Source organism: Glycine soja, chromosome 4 (genome assembly GCF_004193775.1).
Source record: "Glycine soja cultivar W05 chromosome 4, ASM419377v2, whole genome shotgun sequence".
Lineage (NCBI taxonomy): Eukaryota > Viridiplantae > Streptophyta > Magnoliopsida > Fabales > Fabaceae > Glycine > Glycine soja.
Window position 1 is genome coordinate 1,928,981 of NC_041005.1, and position 19,891 is coordinate 1,948,871.

At 32.2% G+C, this 19,891-nt stretch overlaps 4 protein-coding genes and 1 long non-coding RNA gene across 6 annotated transcripts; 4 read left to right on the forward strand and 1 right to left on the reverse strand.

Moving 5' to 3' along the window:
* Window positions 1-91: 91 nt before the first annotated feature.
* LOC114408577 lies at window positions 92-852 on the forward strand. The gene has a single exon (XM_028371668.1). It carries the CDS (start codon window positions 256-258, stop codon window positions 685-687), a length of 432 nt encoding a protein of 143 aa, XP_028227469.1. The 5' UTR covers window positions 92-255; the 3' UTR covers window positions 688-852.
* A 756-nt stretch (window positions 853-1,608) lies between these two features.
* On the forward strand, window positions 1,609-5,067 carry LOC114408576 (putative ER lumen protein-retaining receptor C28H8.4). Its single transcript, XM_028371666.1, has 6 exons — window positions 1,609-2,122; window positions 2,350-2,549; window positions 3,272-3,412; window positions 3,608-3,688; window positions 4,304-4,428; window positions 4,790-5,067. Exons 1-6 carry the CDS (start codon window positions 1,750-1,752, stop codon window positions 4,836-4,838), a joined length of 969 nt encoding a protein of 322 aa, XP_028227467.1. The 5' UTR covers window positions 1,609-1,749; the 3' UTR covers window positions 4,839-5,067.
* A 3,786-nt stretch (window positions 5,068-8,853) lies between these two features.
* LOC114408578 (gibberellin-regulated protein 1-like) lies at window positions 8,854-10,112 on the forward strand. Its single transcript, XM_028371669.1, has 3 exons — window positions 8,854-9,121; window positions 9,262-9,301; window positions 9,703-10,112. Exons 1-3 carry the CDS (start codon window positions 9,041-9,043, stop codon window positions 9,882-9,884), a joined length of 303 nt encoding a protein of 100 aa, XP_028227470.1. The 5' UTR covers window positions 8,854-9,040; the 3' UTR covers window positions 9,885-10,112.
* A 3,293-nt stretch (window positions 10,113-13,405) lies between these two features.
* Window positions 13,406-13,927, reverse strand: LOC114408580. Its single transcript, XR_003665909.1, has 2 exons — window positions 13,827-13,927; window positions 13,406-13,720 (listed from the first exon to the last, which is right to left on the reverse strand). It is a non-coding gene; the product is annotated as an uncharacterized LOC114408580 (long non-coding RNA).
* Window positions 13,928-13,935: 8 nt separating this feature from the next.
* On the forward strand, window positions 13,936-18,075 carry LOC114408579. 2 transcript variants are annotated; one of them, XM_028371670.1, is made up of 13 exons: window positions 13,936-14,227; window positions 14,375-14,526; window positions 14,630-14,687; window positions 15,042-15,148; window positions 15,259-15,481; window positions 15,584-15,821; window positions 15,926-15,992; window positions 16,074-16,134; window positions 16,268-16,337; window positions 16,420-16,510; window positions 16,631-16,972; window positions 17,064-17,279; window positions 17,587-18,075. In XM_028371670.1, the coding sequence occupies exons 1-13, from the start codon at window positions 14,140-14,142 to the stop codon at window positions 18,019-18,021; spliced, it is 2,148 nt and encodes a 715-aa protein (XP_028227471.1). In that variant the 5' UTR covers window positions 13,936-14,139; the 3' UTR covers window positions 18,022-18,075. The 2 variants fall into 2 exon arrangements, with proteins under 2 accessions (XP_028227471.1, XP_028227472.1); XM_028371671.1 differs by having other exon boundaries at window positions 14,098-14,227; window positions 14,371-14,526.
* The last annotated feature ends 1,816 nt before the right edge of the window (window positions 18,076-19,891 follow it).

Genomic DNA, 19,891 nt, shown 5'->3' on the forward strand with positions numbered 1-19,891 from the left:
TTTGCATGGAAAAGCAATTAAGAATATATTCTTGTAACTCTCCATTGAACAAACGCCGCGCGTGCCTCTCATTTGGTATCAATCCCAATTCCCAACTGGGAACTCGATGCAAAGAAAAGGTGGTCCGGTTGGAGGTATAATAATCTACCTTGGAATTTATGCTAAAGCAAACCATACAGAAATCACAAATATGGTTGTTTTTTCCTTACTATAAATTCTCTAACAAGCAGGCAGAGAGATTTGCAAGTAATTGAAATGGTGTGGCCTTTGAAGGAGAGAAGGGGTCCGGCATGGAAGCAAGGGTGGACAAGAAGCACTTTGTACTCCCTATCTGCACCTCCGTTGCAACTCTTGGCCATAGTTGCCATCGTCATGTTTTTGTTATTTGTTCCGTCCTATATAAACTTCAAGTCAACCGTGCAGACAGCCACCATCGGCTTCCACGTGTTCCTCTTGTTCTTGCCCCTTCTGTTGATTTTTGTTGCCTACACCATCTCTAAATACGGTCCACGCCTCGTGGTTCCGGCGCCGCCACCATTCTTTGGTGGCATTCGAGTACGCACAGAAGCTGGGAGTGGGGGGTTTCCTTGGGGCGTAGCGGCGTTGGTGGTGTTGCTCTTGGTTTTGGCCTCTTACCTCTCCGATTTCAGGTCCATGTGGTCGCCACTCATTTGGAGACCCTACTAGTTGCTACTACTATCATATATAATGTAAGTCATCGTATTCATATGATACCATACGCCAGATTAATCCAAATCAGTTTCTTAGGACCCGGCCAATTTTTGTGTATCCCATCACATCATAATCAGAGTTTATTAATGAATATATTGCAGTACTACTAGTTGGTCTCAATCTAATTAATTATACTCCCTTAATGGTTTGTTAATTTGGCAGAGAATAGTCAAATAATATTTGAGAAAAAATTTATATTTTTTTATCCACGTCCTCAATTTTTTTTTTACAAATATTAATTAATATTTTTAAGGTATTGGTTAAAAAAAGTATAAGTGTTTTTATTAGAAGACGAAAAATTGTGTTATCCAAGATTTTTTTTAAGTTTTTCTATTATTCATCTATAGTTTTATACAATAAATATTTTTTCTTTTTAATTCTTTCACCAATAAGATGAACAAACCTTTTTTCTTTTACTTTTCTTAATCGTGACTTCCAAGATCAATTTAATTTCAATTATCATTACCACCATCTTGGATACCTACAAACATCTCTTTGAATTTGATAGAAATCATATGTAGAATCATTGAATGGATGGTCATATGAACCATAGCTAAATCTAAACGAACCCCTTTAAACCATCACACTAATAATAGATTTATCAAGTTTTTAATATGGATGAGACACAATGAACTATGAGTGAGGACCCGTAAAAAATATTTAAATGTTCAAGTGAGTGAATGTTTTTATCAGCATAACAATATATAATTAGGCCGTCAGGTCAGACTGGATTGGGCCTTAAATTATAGTATTTTTACTCTTAAATTGATTATTTTAAAATATATCTATATATGTTTTGAAAGCGGTCGAACCATTTAATATATTTTTAGTCCACATTGGTATATTTTGGTTGATCACCATATTCTCCAGATTGATTCCCCCTTCCGGCGTTTGCATAAATGGGCCATTACGAAATTGGTGAATGGGCCGTGCCGTCAGGTAAATGAAAGATGTACGGAGGAGATGACGTGGGAAGAAAGTCGTTGAGCAACCCCACCCGTCGCATAACTAATAAACATGCACCTCTCACCAGTGTTCACACGTGTCCTCCTAACACGTATTCATTCATGTCCCAACACACATTACATTACATTAGATTATCACGGGAAGAAGGACACAACACAAGTCAGAAGACAAGACAATCAATTGATTATTTTCTGTTCGGAAATGAAGGGTAGCAAGAGGCCCATCCACGCCGTCACGACATGGGTTCGGCGCCAACCGCCCAAGATAAAGGCCTTTCTCGCGGTGCTGTCTGCCCTTGCGGCCTTGCTCTTCCTCAGAATCGTCGTTCACGACCACGACAGCCTCTTCGTCGCCGCCGAGTTTGTCCATGCATTAGGAATCTCCGTCCTCATTTACAAACTCACCAAGGAAAAAACCTGTGCCGGTACCCACCAATCTCTTTCTTTTTCTCATAAATTAAAATATGAAAAAAATTACCCTCAACATTTCAGGTTAGGGTTATATTAAATTGGACCTTTGGATATTTGGATTGATGTCATTTTTGTGGTGTTAATGTACGATCTTGTTAGGATTTTAACAGAAATTAGTCTTACATATCTTTTCTAATGTGTTTGCATGTAAGATGTAACGGTTGATTTTAAATCCTTGCAGGGCTTTCGCTTAAATCGCAGGAGCTGACGGCTATGTTTCTGGGTGTTAGACTTTATTGCAGTTTTGTGATGGAATATGATATACACACCCTACTCGATATGGCAACCTTGGCCACCACCCTCTGGGTTATTTATATGATACGTTTCAAATTGAAATCTAGTTATATGGATGATAAGGACAACCTTGCAATATACTATGTGGTTAGTTATCCAATGCCTAATCAACTCTGATATAAGAGACTTTTTTTTTTTTTTTTTAACTACAAAACTGCAATTGGTGGAAAATGTAATTTATTCTGCAAACTTTTAGGGTAGGATTGTGTTAAAAACAGTTTAGGAACTTCTTAAATTTATAAAATTATAAAGTTTATTATCTGTATGGTTATTATTAACTGTATTTATCTTGCATAGAAACTGCACCTCAAAGCCTCAAACTAAAGTTTAGTTTGTGATTCTTATTGTTGATTCCTCGTACAGTTTTCCAGAAAAGGGGAAGGGAAGGGCATTGTTTGATTGTGTGTTCTGTCATTCCTGCAAGCTTGTTTGGCTTGATTACCTGTTCAAAAACAGATATTTTAATGTCTGATTATGAGGACAGTGATTTTGGAGGCGTGCTTAGTTCAAATTTTTGTTTTTTAAATCTTTATTGATGAATCACATTTTGAAATCTCAAAATGGGTTCAAGGAAGCAGAAATTTCACCTTATCATTTGTTACTATTTTTGTAGTTTTCCCTTTACCTGTGAATTTTTGGAATGGAAATGTCTTAGTTTCAAACCCAAGTAACCAACTTTATCTCTAAAATGGAAGTATTTTCTGTCATAAGAACTAGGATATTGTATCTTTCATGTGACTGAATGAATGGATGATTAAATTGCTATGCCTGAGTATGGAGTGTTCTAATTTTCTTTTACCAAAATGCAGGTAATACCTTGTGCTGTGCTGTCCTTGTTAATTCATCCAACAACCCGGCATCATCCACTTAATAGGATTCTCTGGGCATTTTGTGTTTATCTTGAAGCTGTTTCTGTTCTCCCTCAGCTGCGGGTCATGCAGAACACTAAGGTCTCAAAGATATGCATTTCTGCCTTTTACCTTTTCTTTATTATCTTTTGAATGTTTTAAATGGTGATGATGATGTGGTTATTACATCTTCTTTTGCTAGTTTGTCTTCACTCTTCATAAATACAATTATCATTCAACTTTGCCTGTTAGTCTTTCTAAACAAAGTTGGATTTAATTTTTAAATTAAACTTTCAGATTGTTGAACCATTCACAGCACACTATGTTTTTGCTCTTGGAGTTGCAAGGTTCTTGAGTTGTGCACATTGGGTCCTCCAGGTTTGTCAAAATTTGAACTCCTCTAAGTTTTTATCACCTAATTCTGGAAATACGTATACAAATTTATTGTAATATCCCAGAGATGTTTGGTATGGAGAATTTCATATTTAAAACATTGGGTCTGCCGCTTGAATGTTTCTGTATGACACTTCTACTTTAAACTAATTGTTTCTGTATGACACTTCTACTTTAAACTAATTTACCACACGACGATAGGGTTCTGATGGTTCCTAAGGAGAGTTGTTGCATAAGAATTTTGGCATCAAGATCTTTGGCTTGCCAGTTATATCTTTTGGCCTTGTCAACCATTAATATCCAATGATAGATAGGCCTACGATATACTTTGGCCTAGTTTTGATTACCTTTTACCTTATGTCAGCCTTTCAGTAGTAAAACTCTATAGGCCAAGAATGTCGAGCTCTATTATGTTGGTAGGTGATTATATAAAAGAGCTTTTAAAAAAGTTGAAGTGCATAAATTAATTTTAACTTATGCAAGAAATTTGATTCATTTACCCCCTCGATTGATTTTAATTTCGTTTCCTATGAGTATTTGTTAAGAAGTTTATTTAAACTGATTCTGTGATTAAGAGCATGGCTGTGTTGTCTTCCTCAGGTATTAGATACTCGTGGACGTCTACTGACTGCATTGGGTTATGGATTGTGGCCTTCTATGGTTCTTCTATCAGAAATTGTCCAAACTTTCATTCTGGCAGATTTTTGCTACTACTACGTCAAGAGGTGGATAATAAAATTATCAGAATATGCAATATATATATACACACATATAGGGTTTTGCTAATATACACACCAACTACAGAATATCTTAAAATATACAATAATATAGCTTGCTAACACACTCATACCGAAAAACAAGGGTGTGTATGTTAGCAAATGCTTGTGGGGTTGGCTAATGTACACACTCTTATTTTTTAGTATGAGTGTGTTAGTCAGTTATAATTAGATAATATGTTAAAATACACCAATGTTGTAACTTCTTAACGCATTCATACTTAAAAACAAGGATGTGTACATTAACAAATCACACACACATATGCTCTTGTCAACTTTCTGACCATTTTTTCTTCTTTTTTGGCTACAGTCTTGTTGGGGGACAACTTGTTCTTCGACTTCCTTTAGGAGTGGTCTAACTTAAACATTCAAGTAGGACGTTCCTTTAGCATGCAGCACTCGGTAAGTCAGAGTAGCTAGTTGATCTTTGACGTGTTATGTATCTATCTGCGGTCAGAGTGAACAGAGTTGAGAATGTACTATACATGTAACATCGTGAAATTTTAATTTATCTTTTGATCAGTTCAAGTTTGTGTTGGTAGTTAACAGATAACAAATATATTAAATGATCCTTTGGATACGAGCAAATACCAGTCGCAGGGCTTGATGGATATGATCAAACCAGAACTCTACTTTACCAAACCTCGTGTTTACGTATCAATGTTGCCTAAGAAAATCACAAGGTGTTTTAAGGCATTGTGCGCTTTGGAATTGGAGTGGTTTCTCTGCTTTCTAAATTAACCATTCGCAGTCCAGGAAAAAAAATATCTGGATAAGTTTTTCTATAAAGATTTATAGGAGAACAAAATAAGAAAACAATAAAATGATTTTTTTATAAATTAAAATTATTTTATACATAAGTTAAAAACATTTTTTTGAAGGAGCTAGATTATGCATAAGTTAATTTTAATTCACGGGAAAACTTTTTTATTTTTTTCTTACAAGTTCTTGTGGGAAAAATTATCTAAACAGGCTTTATATTCATGAAGTTCCTATTATGTGTAAATAAGTTCAGTTTATGTTTGACCATACAGTTGATATTCAATTTTTTTTTATAAGAGTTAATTTATTGATTATAAAATTTTAAAGATTTAATTGATTAAAAAAGAATGTAAAAGATTAATATCATACATTATTTAAATTAATTGAGAAATCAAAATATGATTGAGCGGGCTTTTGAAATACAAACGTATTTTTAATTTTATGCACTTTTATGTTTGTGATTAATTTTACAAACTGAAAATTGTAAATCATTTTTATTTCTTTTAATTTACTGAAAAAAATGATTTTGATAAGTAAAAAAATCAATCAAATGACGCAAGGAACACTAGACAGCACCTTATTTTTTCTAGACAGCACTGAAACTAAGATGTACCCAAAGAAACTTAGTTTCGGCGTTGTCCAGTGTGTGTGATTTGATTTTGTTTTTTGAATGATTTTAACTTTGTTAAATTAATTATAATTAAAATGATACTGTACAATAGAGTAATCTATATTTCCAAATCCTATCTTAAAGTCCATAATAAATTTCAGTATAAAATTTTCAAAACCTGCTTCTAATTACTGTCGCAGAAGATCATGCATGCTAAGAATGGCTAACCACGGTATCTAATTACTGTCGCAGAAATAGGTTTAGGTTCTATATTAATAACTTTCTGTGTGAGTATTTTTAAGGAAATAAAAAAAATATACCATCTATTACTATTTATTTATTGGTGTTATGTCTACCATTAATACCATCTTCACTATCATCTTATTTACAACCATAGTGTGACAAAAGTAAATATGATAACCATAATCATAATAATAATAATGGTATTGATGATGATAAATGTATAGTGAATATAATATAATAGTGATAATGGTAATGATAATTATGATAAATGTGAACATAGTTATAATATCACCTTGTATGTATTTTTTAAAAGAATGTTAAATTTGAATTAACTATCTCAACTGTATACTGCTGTGAATAATTAGAATATGCACATTTTACCACCTTAAGTGTAGGTTAGAACCTTGAAACTAGTAAAACAAATTTCTTCACTATCTCAACTATTTTATTTTTTTCTCTATTTATATATATTATCCCTTTAATCGTTTATCCTTTCAATATTTTCTTTAAGTTTGATCTCTAATCCTTATGTCCAGCTTGATTTATTTTGTCCATACGGGCATTGAACAGAATAGACAAAAAAGATTAGTCTCATATTACCGTGTAACAGCTGTGGTGGCAAAGCATACAGCTGTCAGGGTTGCCTTTGTATCTCTTTTCCTGTATTTTAGCTTACTTTACTTCTTCCTATCTCACAATGTTATTACTTGATATCAAAATTCATGATTTTTTTCCCTAAATACATCTTCTTTCTTCTGTTTTTTCTCAATATATATTACTTAGCAATTTAATTTTTAATATATACTATTTGAGATTTTCTCTTTCTTTTTTATTTTTTTATTTAAAATATTATAAAATATAAATATTATATTATATAATTTTTTTAATTGGTTTTAAAATTACTTATTTATTAAATTAAATTTTATAATTTTGTTTTTTTATTTTTTTAAATAAAATGATATTATTAAATATAATTATTTTTATTTTATTATTTAATTTACTTAACATAGGTGAATATTTTTATTTAAAATCTAAATTTTCTAATATAATTATTTTTAATATAATTATATTACTAAATATAATTAGTTTGTATTTTTAAACATATTTTCAATATAGCAGTTACTACTCTTTGAAATTTTAATGTCTATCGTACAAGATAGATTTATCAATTATTTTTTTTATTGTACTTTTTAGTTTATTTTAATATTACTAACTAATTTTCTTATTTTTTTAATTAACGAACATAACAAAAAAAATATCAACAATACATAAATTTAATTACAAAATTACATACAAAGTAACTAAAAAATTGTACTATAATTTTATCCAATCTTTTTATTTTTCTTTATTTGTATATTTTTTCTTTAAAAAATAAAAACAAAATTATAAAATTTAATTTAATAAATAAGTAATTTTAAAACCAATTAAAAAAATTATATAATATAATATTTATATTTTATAATATTTTAAATTAAAAAATATAAAGAAAAAAGAAAGACTCAAGTAGTGTATATTAGGAATTAAATTAAATGTAGATTGAAAAAAAAATAAAAGAGAAAAAGTGTTGTTAGGGAAAAAAAAAACCTACATCACCATCTCTCAAAGCCTTAGTTGGCGGCGAGCCACTTAACAAATTCTTGGCTGTTATAATAATAACCCCAGCACCTGTAATTTTCCGTGCTTGGTTTCAAAAGCCGAACCCTTTCATTCATATATCTTCCACTATTCCCCTCCCCCCTCCCCAGTAATGCAATTTAGTCCCAATACAATGATCCTACTTTTGTGGTCTTATATACACATAATCAAATTGTATTAGGTCGCGCTACATATGACATGGCCAAGAAAATAGTATAGCATGCTCTTCCCCTTCAGTTGCAGTCAAAAGGCGTAGTTAAATGAAACTTCAGATTGCTCTGTATATTATCATACTATTCTTAAGCTGTTTTGCGTTAGGTTTGTTGCAAATAAATCTGACGTGATGTTATACTTCAAAAAGATATAACCCACTGTAGGGACTGCCTAGTGGTGGAAGTTGGAGTAAAATGTATGAGATTATAGGTTAAGTCTAAGTGTAATCATTGTAATTCACCCAAAAAAAAACTACTTCAAGAAGATTACTATGTTAAAATTGTTGAAAAATTTAAGGGTCGTTGACTTGTATATTAATCACTAATATAACATATGGCTTAGACAATGTATTTGGCAGAAGACAATACTTGTATTTATGGCTTAATGAATGGCTGCGTCACTTTAGATAGCCATCTGGATAGTTAGTTCATCACGAAGCAAAAGCACTTTGTCGCCTTTTTTATTGCGTACAATCGATGGTTCTAATTCCAACAGCTCTTTTCACTACCAAATGCCTACACATCAGTCACTAATGGAGGAGTATGTAATAAAAACGTTCAATTTCAGCGTGTCCTATCAGTACAAGAGTATCCCGCTCCCATTTTTATTATACATTATCTTATCCGTGCTTTATACACATGGATTAATTTATAATTTAAATTAAAATGCTATTATATTTATTGTTATTTTAAATTAATTAGTTTCACAATATGTTTTTAATCAAAAATTTGAAAAATAAATAGAGTAGAGCGGTGAAAATTATTTCTAATTTTTGTTAGCTGTTATAATTTTTATTTAACAATCTTTATACACGCATACTAGTGTTTTAGCAAGCTAGCACTCACTCATTGTTTGTAGTATTCTAGTTTAACTATAAATAAAGACTCCTAGTTTCACATTCCATGCACTTTTCATTGTTTGTTGTTATTTTTAATTAACAATCTTATACACGCATACTGAAGAGTGAAGAGCTTAAGCAAGCTAGCACTCACACATTGTTTGTAGTATTCTCTTTTAACTATAAATAAAGGCTCCTAGTTTCACATTCCATGCACTTTACATTTTCAAGCACAATACCTCTTTCAAACTCTCTTTGCTATGGCTCTCTCAAAGCTTCTAGTTGCATCCCTTCTGGTATCCTTTGTCCTCTTCCATCTCGTTGATGCTGATGATCAATCGGTAATTTAATTAATCCTTGTTCATTTCTATATATATATTAGTGATTCATTCTATATAGTATAAATAATCCTTGTTCACCTTATAATTAAATTATTGTTTTAATATTTAACTAATTTATACATGCTTTTGAGAAACCGCAGGCATACGCACAGACTCAGGGTTCTCTTGTTCAGCAGATAGGTATTGCACCAGCATCTGTACGCGCGTTAATTTATTAATTAGAGAGCAAATATTTTTTGTTAAAAAAAAACAGTGGGCAATGACAACGAATTGCTTAATTTTGAATATATACCTACTAAATTAAGGAAAGGTATATGCTCCCCTGATTTTTTTTTCGGACAACTCTGTTTAGCTCTGATCAAGTCGTCTGAACCAATTAATATATCACCAAATTTAGAACAGAATTGATGTTATCGATTAGAAAAGATAATTGTGGCAAGCAAAATGTAACCATAATGTTAGTTTATAATTTTATCAAACAGTTTACGCATGGTGTGCTCCTAGAGAATAAATTGATGGAGCAGCGAAAATTCTATTGATTTGATTTTGAACTAATTGGGAACTTGATGAATTGATTTCAGATTGTAATGCTGCATGTGCTGCGAGGTGCCGTTTAGCATCTCGTCAGCGCATGTGCCACAGAGCGTGTGGAACTTGCTGCAGACGCTGCAACTGCGTGCCACCGGGAACTTCCGGTAACCAAGAAGTGTGTCCCTGTTATGCCAGTCTCAGAACCCACGGGGGCAGACGCAAGTGCCCTTAATTAGGGTGTGATACCTTCCAACCCATGCAAGTTATTACATATACAGATAAAATTGTCAGTGTTGTTCCAAGACTACTAGCGTTGGTGGAAAATAAACCTGTATGTTTTCAATGCATGTTGAGTCGTTGCGAGAATTTGTGAGTGTTATGCTTTCTCTTTATCGCCTGTTGTATCGATCATCAAACTTATATAATAATAAAGCTTCATTGTTTTGCTATTTTGGGTTAATGAGACTGGAGACTACAAATTTAGAGGTTTATTACATTACATAGTGTTAATATCGATTGATCTAGAAACCTTGACTTGTTGAATAATATGGAACAAACACATGTCCATGATCCAACTAATATTATATGACACGTAATTGAATTTTTTTATTTTAAAAAATAAATAATAAATAATACACTTTCGGCCCCCTTTAATGCTTACTGATTGGGATCATAAATACATAATGATAACATGCATGGTAACTATCAGGGACGGACACTGTATTAAAGGGGACCGAAAATTATTTTTTATACAATTATTTAAAAATCTAACTTTTAATAAATAATAAGTTTAATAAAAAAATTATTATTAATTTTATTTGTAAAATTAGATATATGATCTACTAGAAAGAAAAAAGTTAAGTATATATAAACTCAAAAATCTATTTTTCTTATATATTTCCCTCTATTAGTTTTCTTTTAATCTTAATTTTTTTATTATATGTACATAAAGGATCCAGGGAGGGAATTGGATCACTGGTAACAATTGTCAATTTGGGTTGGGGCTAAGGGGTTTTATACACACTCCATTTAACCCTCCTTAATCCTCTTCATCAGTAAATGCCTAAATGGAGTTAGAAGCTACCCAGGATGACATATCCTAGGTTACACGCGCAATCTAAAGGCAAGGTGTTGGCTTTATTACCCTTTGAGGCTTGAGGATTGGACCTAGCTTGTTCATCTCAATGTGAACAAGAATTTAGGAAATAAAAAATATTATACTGATGTAGGAAATAATAAAATTTAATGAAATAAAAAAACTTACATATAAATATTATTAGTATTGATGTTCGATCAAAATTGATGTTTCAGTTTGGTATAGTTATTATTTTTATCTTAAAAGTTATGTTTGTCGATATAGTTTTTTTTTCTTATTCTATGTTTGGTAAAAGTAAAAGAAAAATTAGTTAAATATTGAAAGATTAGTTAATAATTAAAGGTTTAAAATTGTTAAGCTAACTTATGAAATAATAAGAGTTTCATAAAAATACATGTTAAAGTAACCGATAAAAGTGAGATTACATAAACAAACAGGCTTATATGATACTTTTGTGTTTTAATTTTATTTTATTGATAAAAATATATTTGGGATATCTATTATTTAAATTTGTAATTAATTTCAAACTCTTGTATTTTTTATTTATAGATAAATTATTTTAATTACATTTTTAGTTTCAATTATATATATATATATATTGTATATTATACTATATTCTTATTCTATAATAATAAGATAAACATTGTAAACATGTGGTTAAAATAAACGTGTAATTTTAAAAAAAAAAAAATAAATAAAATCCTATTGTAGAAAGAGGAAGAAGAGAAACACCAAGAATAATAAAATTCTACTTAAAGTAAAAAAATAAATTGTAATAAAAATTAATATATATTATAAGGATAAATAGAAATAAAATATAAGGAGTTAGAAAGTGATAATTTACAAAATGTTACTTAAAGTAACATTCCAAACAATATTATAGATTATTAAAATAAGTTTATTTATCGGATACAATTAATAATACAAATAAGTTTTTTAATTAGTAAACAAAATTTTAAAAAATTAGATGAAAATATTTGATAAACATATATTTAACAGCTAAAAATAGCAACAGTTATTAAAATAAAAACATTAATAATACTTATAATTATTTAAAATTTAATTTTAGCCCTAAACAAATCAATCCATGGTGGGTTGAATAAGACAAAGCTCTATTCTTGGGCCAAAATCTACGTGCTCGAACCCGAATATGTGTCACTCATTATCCAATTTGAAGCCTACATTGTCTTTGGGCTCTGGCTACAAGAAATACCGAATTGCTTGAAAAAACATTGGCATTATACATTTTTTTAACATTACTCTGGTCCATTATATTTTAATTTTTAAAAATTTTATTTTGATTTTTTATATTTTTTAAAATTTCATTTTGATCTCTTATATTTTCAAAAATTTTATTTTTATTCTTTATATTTTCGAAAATTTCATTTTAATGATTTATATTTCTAAAAGTTTTATTTTAATTATTTTTGTTAATTTTCATTAGCAAAATTTAATGCATCATTAAGTTAATTTTAAAATAATGGTGTTTAAAAAGCATTACTATCTTTTTAAAATAATTTAATTTACCTACTTCTTTAAAGTCTTCTTCAAATTCCATAACCACTATAACGTAAATAATGTAACTACCTTTCACTCAAATCCACAACCTTAAAAACACTACAATTATCATCAACAAATAACTCAAATCTACCACCTCCATCCATCAGCTATGTGTCATCCCATAGACACATAACAATCCAACACCAACATAAATCAAAAGCATGATTTCAATGATGATGAGAAACTTTAGTCTCACATAATGGTGGTGATTGTGTGTTTTCCTTTGATTTGCTAATGTTTGTGAATGAAGATGAGAAGAAATAATTAAAATAAAAAATTTAAAAATATAAAAGACCAAAATAAAATTTAATGTATTAAAATAAAAGTTTTGAAAACATAAAAGATCAACATGAAATTTATCAAAATTAATATAACAAAATAAAAAAACACTAAAATATATTGGACAAAAATAACATTTAACCTACATTTCATTTATTCCACTTTTGACATTCGCCTCCTCTACTCGCGAACTCTCAACCTGAGACCTGAGGTGGAATGCCATGGTCATTACCAAGCAAATATAACCAATACAATAGAATAAAGAAAGTGAAATTATTTGGTTGTATTCGACTGCATTTCATTAAAATTAATTAATTTAACAATAAAAACTGTGTGGAGTAACTGTATTGAAAAAATGAGTAAATTATGTTAACACTTCCTCAGTCACTGTCGGCAAAACATCTTATTAGCAAGCAGAAAAAAATCTATATTTTAATCATGTTTGATTTCAAGACAAAATATCAACATTTAGGACATAGTAAGACTAATTTTTACACTTTAGTAAAAATTATAATAAAATACTTTTTTAAAATTATGTTATTGATACAAAATATTTATAAAATCTATCAATGGTTAATTTTGGTTAAAAAATTTATCTGATCAGTTTAAATAACAAAACGGAATATCATTCCACTGAAAAAACTTGTTGATTCCAATAAATTATATTAGCATTAAATATGTTTGCCTTTCTTGTACACTAAAACCATTGGTCAAAATGAACCCTAATATACAACACTTGAGTAGGCGAATTACAGAGAATGGATGCAGTAATTAGCGAAGTAATTGAAGGGTGGATTAGGAAGAAAGAGATGTGGCAGTCACGCAGGAAACATGAGAATGAAATAATCATAAATGGAATTTCAAAAGGGGAAGACTTAGGAGTGTTTGTTTGGTTTCGCTCCAATTCCAACCCCGCCTTCCGCAAGTACGTATTCATAACAGAACTGACACGTGCTTCTCACACACTCACCCTCTGGTGCTCCGCAGTGCACCATCCTAAAAAATAATACTGATTCACTTTGTCACTCCTCCACAGTCATTCAACGCACTCCAAAACGCAGCTTCTATATTTACTTTCGATTCGATCGCGTTAATTTACTGCGGGATTCGGGATTAATTAAATTCCTTTCACTCTGCAAAAGAGAGAAAATATAAATAGATTTATTTTGAAGACTCACGATAATCAAATAATTAAATACTAACTGTCCTTCCTAATCCTAGAAAACAAAATAAAAATACATTTGAGACTTGAGAGGCTTCCTTTTTCTTTCCCTTCGTTGCCTTGCCTTTCTTTTCTCGTGAGTATTTCCATTTATTTACCCCTCTCTCTCTCTCTCTCTCTACTCTCGCTTCAATCTGTTACTACTACTTTATTTCACAAAGAACCTGATTCTCGGAACACGAGGCACGAACGAATTACTTTTCTCCCTTGCTCGCCTTTTTATTGCTTCGAACCGAAACTTAAACACTGAACAGTGGTTGTGATTCTATGATTTTGTTTGCGGTGCGGTTTCGGAATTAGAGAAATGAAAGGCGGTGAGTGACAGAAGAAATGACGAAACGACACACTAATAAACAACAACAATCTCAATCTTCTTCTTCTTCTTCTGGGGGACGCAACCTAATCCCTCCTGCGTGTGGTAACTATTTCACCACTCATTTTCTGTTTCTATTTCCTCTTGTCGCTTTCCGATAACTAACGCCTCACCCCTTCTCACTCCAAATAAAATAGCATAGATAAATATCTACCACTTTTTTTTTTCTCTCTCTCTCTCTATTTGAGATAGGTTTGAATGCGAGTCGTGGGGACCTTGAGTTTTCGGAGAAATCAAAGAAGGAGAAGGTGAGAAGCTTGAGCGCTGTTGATGAAGCTTTATCAATGGGTTGCCGTGTCTCTCACTCTCATAAACCAACCAAGAAATTTAAGCTTCCCAGAAAGGTACCACCTCTGGTACTAGTACTAGTTAGTTATGTATGCCGCTATTTTCGATTCCGGGATTGTATTTGTGAAATGTTTTTTTTAATATTTAATGATTTGGCAGTTTCTGAAGGACTGCAATGGCGTTGATCATGCCTCTGTTCCACGGAAGATACGTTCAGGTGCCCTATTTTCGGATTCACAGTAAAAGATGTCGCATTTATCTTCTCTTATTTTATCCAAATTCTATTATTCATCGGAAGGGGACTCACATTTCCATCTGCGCTCTAATATAAAATTAAAGGCTGTACAGTGTAATTTTTCAACAGTGTGTGGTACTTTTGAAAAGAATGAATAATCATATATTTTTTTTAAAAATAAAATTATTATTGAGAGATATTTCTACGGTGGATTTGCTTTGTAGCAGCACTCTTTCCATTGAGGTAGTTAGGACTTGGGATTTTTTTCTATAGTATCAAATCTTCTTTATTTATTTATTTTAAAAGGTGGGGATTTTGTATCTGTTGAAATTACAGCTGTGAAGAAACGGGGTCGCGAATCCATCTTTGGTGATTCTGAAAAGGTGAACCATAGGATGAACGGAATGGAATCTCCCCAAAAAGATGGCATAAAGAAATCCAAAGTGAGTGTTGCAACACGTCTTTGTGGTTCAAAACTCCACCTTTTGCTTCGTTTTTCTAGCCATTATTTCAATTTCACTTTTCTTTACTTGTGCATTTTTGCTTTTGTTAGAAACAAAGAACCCCGGGCTGGTCCACGAGGCTAGTCTCACCGGGGCCCATCACAAAGGATGAGGAAGAGGTTGTGGAGACTCTCTATGCATTGGCTGGAATGTTCCCTGCAGATAATGCCTCCAATGCTATTAAGAGTGAACTTGGCAGTGAATCTTTACCAGAAAACTCCACGGTTTTACAGGACCAAGAGGAGAGTCAGAGTGCTAATGTTACTGTTGAAGGTTGCTCTCTCCCTCACGGCACTTTTAATAGCTATTAATTAATTTATGTATTTTAAGTTTTCTTATTTTATCTTTTAATGTTTTGGGTCATGTATTCTATAGCCTCGGGAGCTACTCAGGATGGAGGAGAAAGATCACCTAGGGGGTGTAAAAAAATCAGTTTTTTGAATGAAACCAATTGTCAAGAACAGACTGATTTTCCCGAGAGTGCTAAGTTCTTGGTGGCTACTCACAGCACTGCTCCAAAAACAAATCTGCAGGCCGTGCCTATGATGGTTAAAAGTGAAAGTGGCGGCAACGTTGCATTGCATGACTCTGAATTGTTGTCTCTGGAAATGGGGTGGGTAGTTTTAGTTTTTTTTCAGTTGCATTCTGAAATCTCTCGACTCTATCCTTTTCAAATCTTTAATATTTTTTTTTTCATGTTTTCTCATCGTATTGCAGATTAAATGTGCCTGCACAACCACAGATTTCATATATAGAAAGGCAATCAGACGGGGGATTTCAGACGGTAGTCATTTCAAATTTCACAATTTGCACTAAAATTCTTGGCTAGTGTTAGTACTATTGGTGTTATTGGCTTACATTTCAGGTCAGAAGCGTTGATTATAAGCAAGAACAACAACATCTAATTAAGTACCAAAAAGAAACTGGTACGCTCGAGGGCGAAGCCTGCCTGTTACAAGCAGTGATTTTCTTTTTCTTCTTAATTTCAGTAAGTATAAGTATAGGCTAAAGTATTTCATCAGTTGTCTGACTAAGACATTTTTTTGGTTGTTTTATTAGAAGGTTCAGCATTGTCGCCAGACTTGTCTCGGATTGCATCAGCTGGGATCACTAGTGCTTCTTATTTGCAGTAAGTTTCTCTTATTCCGCTTCATTTTGACCTATTTTCCCCTCTTCAGCATGTCCTGATTTGATGGATTTTCCTTCTGAAGGTCTTCTTCTGCTAAAGCTCAAGATTGGCTGAATACTGCTATTGGTATCTCGAAACAGAATTTGATGGAAAGTTGTTCCTCTGGTGGAAAGGTAAATGAATTACAAATTTGTACTTATACTGCTTTTTTGCATGATTTACCTTTTGTATAACGGCAAAAGTTCTTCATCCTAGTCAATGTACTCCACTCAAAAAGTTCTTCATCGGTGCAGATTTCCGAAATTATTACTCATAAAAAGTCATGGAAGAGGTGTGCAGCTCATGTTCACATCAGTCATCTCATCCGTAGTTTAGAAGTGTCAAAACGACAGGTGGGCAAAGAACATGAGCTTTGTCCTCAAACAAGAGTACACCAAGGGTCAAAATGTGGGGTTCTAACACAAGCACACAACTTGAATTGGATGAGAAGTGGAAATAGTCATGCTACTCGAACAGTTTATTCTGCTACTACGAGTAATTCACGTGAAACCAAGAATGGTATTCTTCAGCATGGCCTTTATCATGAAAAATCTCAGGCTCCCCCAACACCTGGAGTGTATGATCCTCAAAAGCAAGTAAGCTATGGATAATTTTGATTATAGTAATAGTACCTCCCTGTGTCCCCTCTTCCTCGCGCCTGATTTGATGTCTATTCATATTACACAGTGTTCCAACTTCTTGTCCTTGTCAACTAGAGGTAGTGAGTTAAAGGTCAACGAAAGTTTTAATAAAGGTGAAAGTAAGTTGGAACCATATTCAAAACAGCAACTGCCTTATTTTCAGTCACTACATCAGCAGCAGCAGCAGCATGGCCTCATGCCCATTCAAAGTTCTACGTATGCCTCAACTTTCCTTGATCAGCTTCCTGTTGCAGGACCACAGGTTTTTTTTACTTACTAGACTCCTATCAATCTTATACTATTAAAGAACTACAAAATCTAGAGTCAAGTTTTAGAAAAATAGCTTAAAGTAGTGACTATATTGTTCAACATGATATTAATGATGCGGCTAAAATTTATTGTCAACTTGAATAACCTGCCCCACCCGGCCACCCTCGAAGAAAAAAAAAAGAAAGACTTGAGAGAGAAGCCATGCAATTTATTTATATCCTTAATATAATAGCACCCTCTCCCTTTGTCTTATTATCATATTAAGCTCAGTTTCGTAGTAATGCTTTAATTGACTGCAGGTTCGATTGCAGCAGCCTCATTATTATGGTACCCCGTTACGTGGAACTCATTATAGTTCGACAGTTTCCTATAAACAACAGCAGCAAAGTTTTTGGGCGGTGCAGCTAGCAGCTCAAGGTGGGTCTTCTTCTATGAATTGCAGCATTGTGAGGGCCCAATATCCTAATTGGCAAAGTGGTAGACATGACTCTTCTGTAGCCCAAGTAATCCTTCCCCATTCCCCTGCATCTGCATCTGCATCCTTAGAAACACTTGGATCCAAAATCACTTCAATCTCCGAGCAGAACCTATTCAGCTTCGCTTCATCAAGATCCAGGGCAAATGGGCAAGGCATTTATCTTGCTTCGTCTGTGTGTGATGAAAGTAAAGGTAGGTTCCGTAGTAGTAATAGTGGTACCCCATCACTGCAATTGTTATGTGATGAGCGTATTTGAAATTGAACACAAAGGATAAGGCATAGAAATATACTACTATTTCATTGTTGTATATGTGCATGCGCTGGTCTTTTTGCTACTGCTACACCTGCCACGTTAATCAACGTGGCACGGAACTTGCCGTGCCAGCGTTGTTTAACACGTTGGGAAAGGGAAACACAACGTAAATATTTAGCTAAATCTGAGACCGACAGGGCCTGCCCTGCCTTGGCATCAAGTAAATGGATTGGAGTACCTTGCTTTAGGTCTAGAAAAGGGTTACATTTCAAATGGTTGTTTAAGGTTTTTTTCACAAATTAAAAAAATACAGTATACTACTATATTTATATAAATTTTAGACTAAATTATTTTCATTTGTTGTTTTACAATTTTCTATACTAATTTTAACTACTTTATTTATTCTTCAATGAAACATTTGTTTATAATATATTTACTAAGAAGTATTAATGTTTCATGGTAAACGTAAAAATAAGATTAAAATATATTTTGTCTTTATAAAGTTATAATGTGTTGTTTTTTTGGTTTGAGTAAGATTCATTTGTATCTACTATCTAGACAAGCAAAGAGTGATGTTTAAAGGATAAATAAAATTTAATTTATTTTACAAAAGAAAAAAAGTGCGTAAACAAGCAAAACTAGACAACAAATGTTTTAAGCTCATGCAGCCCAGTTAGAAAGGTCATAAATGTTGGACTCGAGCCCCAATTAGGAATTGAAATAAAAATAAAAGAAAGACAAATAATTGTATTGGACTTAGGATTAGAGTGCCCATTTTAAAAGTAGACGTTGTCTTAAAAAAAAAAGAATAATTCTTAATAGACATAAATTTCAAATTAAATTATTTTGAGTTGAAAGTTTTAAAATAAAAAACTATACTATTTTCAAATCATGTACCTTTTAACATTCAGAATCAAGTGTCAACATGAAATTAAATGATAATTGAAAAAATGCTACACTAACATGATAAATGGATCGATATTAAACTTTACTTTCATTGACGTGAGATTATGACTAGCAAACTTAGAAATTAATTTAGTTTGTAATGAATACTTAACTTATAATCCTCTAAGTCGTGATGCATATAATTCATATAGTATCATCTCTTGTAAATTGACAAAGGTTCATGTATAATGGGTTATTGGATTTAAATCACTTTTACATGTTTTTGTTTTTTTATATAACTTTTATTTTCTTTCCAAATGAGAATTACACATTACTTAAATATCTTTCATTTTTTTTAAAATAACATTGGCTTTTCATAGTTGTTGTTTTCTTCTTGATTGTATTAGTTTTTATTTAAAAATTAAGTTCTTAACCTTATTTGTAAATTTTCTCTCTTGTTATTGCTTTTGAACTATCCCTCCCTCCTTCTCTCTCTCCCTTTCTCCCAAAATTTACTATTTAAAGTGAGTGACTCCTTTGTCTCCCCTTGACCTAAGCTCTTTATCCCTTATCTCTCTCTCTCTCTCCCTTTCCCTTTAGACCTCTTTTTCTAGATTTAATATATGTCTTTCACTCTTTGATGAAAAACAACTCGATTTGTGCTTTCTTTCTCACACTTTGAAGGTGAGTGACTTTTTTTCTTCCCTTGGTCTATGTTTTTGTTTATCTTTCTTGCTCACTCTCTACGTGTCTTTGTCACTAGATCTACATTTTCTCATTGTCCAGATCTATTATTTGTCTTTCACTCTTCAATTGAAAGCAACCTGATTTGTTGTTTCTTTCTCACTATTTAAAAGCGAGCAAACCTTTTCCCATCCCTTGATTTGAGTTTCTTATCTCTCTCTGCCCCTTTCTTTCTTCCTCCCTAGATCTACGCTTTGAAAGTGAGTGAATCTTTCTCTTTTCCCATCTAATATTCCTATCACTC

Coding starts and splice junctions, on each gene's coding strand:
- LOC114408579 (XM_028371670.1), top strand. CDS start 14,140: ATGACGAAACGACACACTAATAAACAACAACAATCTCAATCTTCTTCT. Junction 14,228..14,374: donor CCTAATCCCTCCTGCGTGTG/GTAACTATTTCA, acceptor TATTTGAGATAG/GTTTGAATGCGAGTCGTGGG. Junction 15,149..15,258: donor ATGGCATAAAGAAATCCAAA/GTGAGTGTTGCA, acceptor TGCTTTTGTTAG/AAACAAAGAACCCCGGGCTG.
- LOC114408577 (XM_028371668.1), top strand. CDS start 256: ATGGTGTGGCCTTTGAAGGAGAGAAGGGGTCCGGCATGGAAGCAAGGG.
- LOC114408578 (XM_028371669.1), top strand. CDS start 9,041: ATGGCTCTCTCAAAGCTTCTAGTTGCATCCCTTCTGGTATCCTTTGTC. Junction 9,122..9,261: donor TTGATGCTGATGATCAATCG/GTAATTTAATTA, acceptor GAGAAACCGCAG/GCATACGCACAGACTCAGGG. Junction 9,302..9,702: donor TTCTCTTGTTCAGCAGATAG/GTATTGCACCAG, acceptor AATTGATTTCAG/ATTGTAATGCTGCATGTGCT.
- LOC114408576 (XM_028371666.1), top strand. CDS start 1,750: ATGCACCTCTCACCAGTGTTCACACGTGTCCTCCTAACACGTATTCAT. Junction 3,689..4,303: donor GTGCACATTGGGTCCTCCAG/GTTTGTCAAAAT, acceptor TGTCTTCCTCAG/GTATTAGATACTCGTGGACG. Junction 4,429..4,789: donor TGCTACTACTACGTCAAGAG/GTGGATAATAAA, acceptor TTTTGGCTACAG/TCTTGTTGGGGGACAACTTG.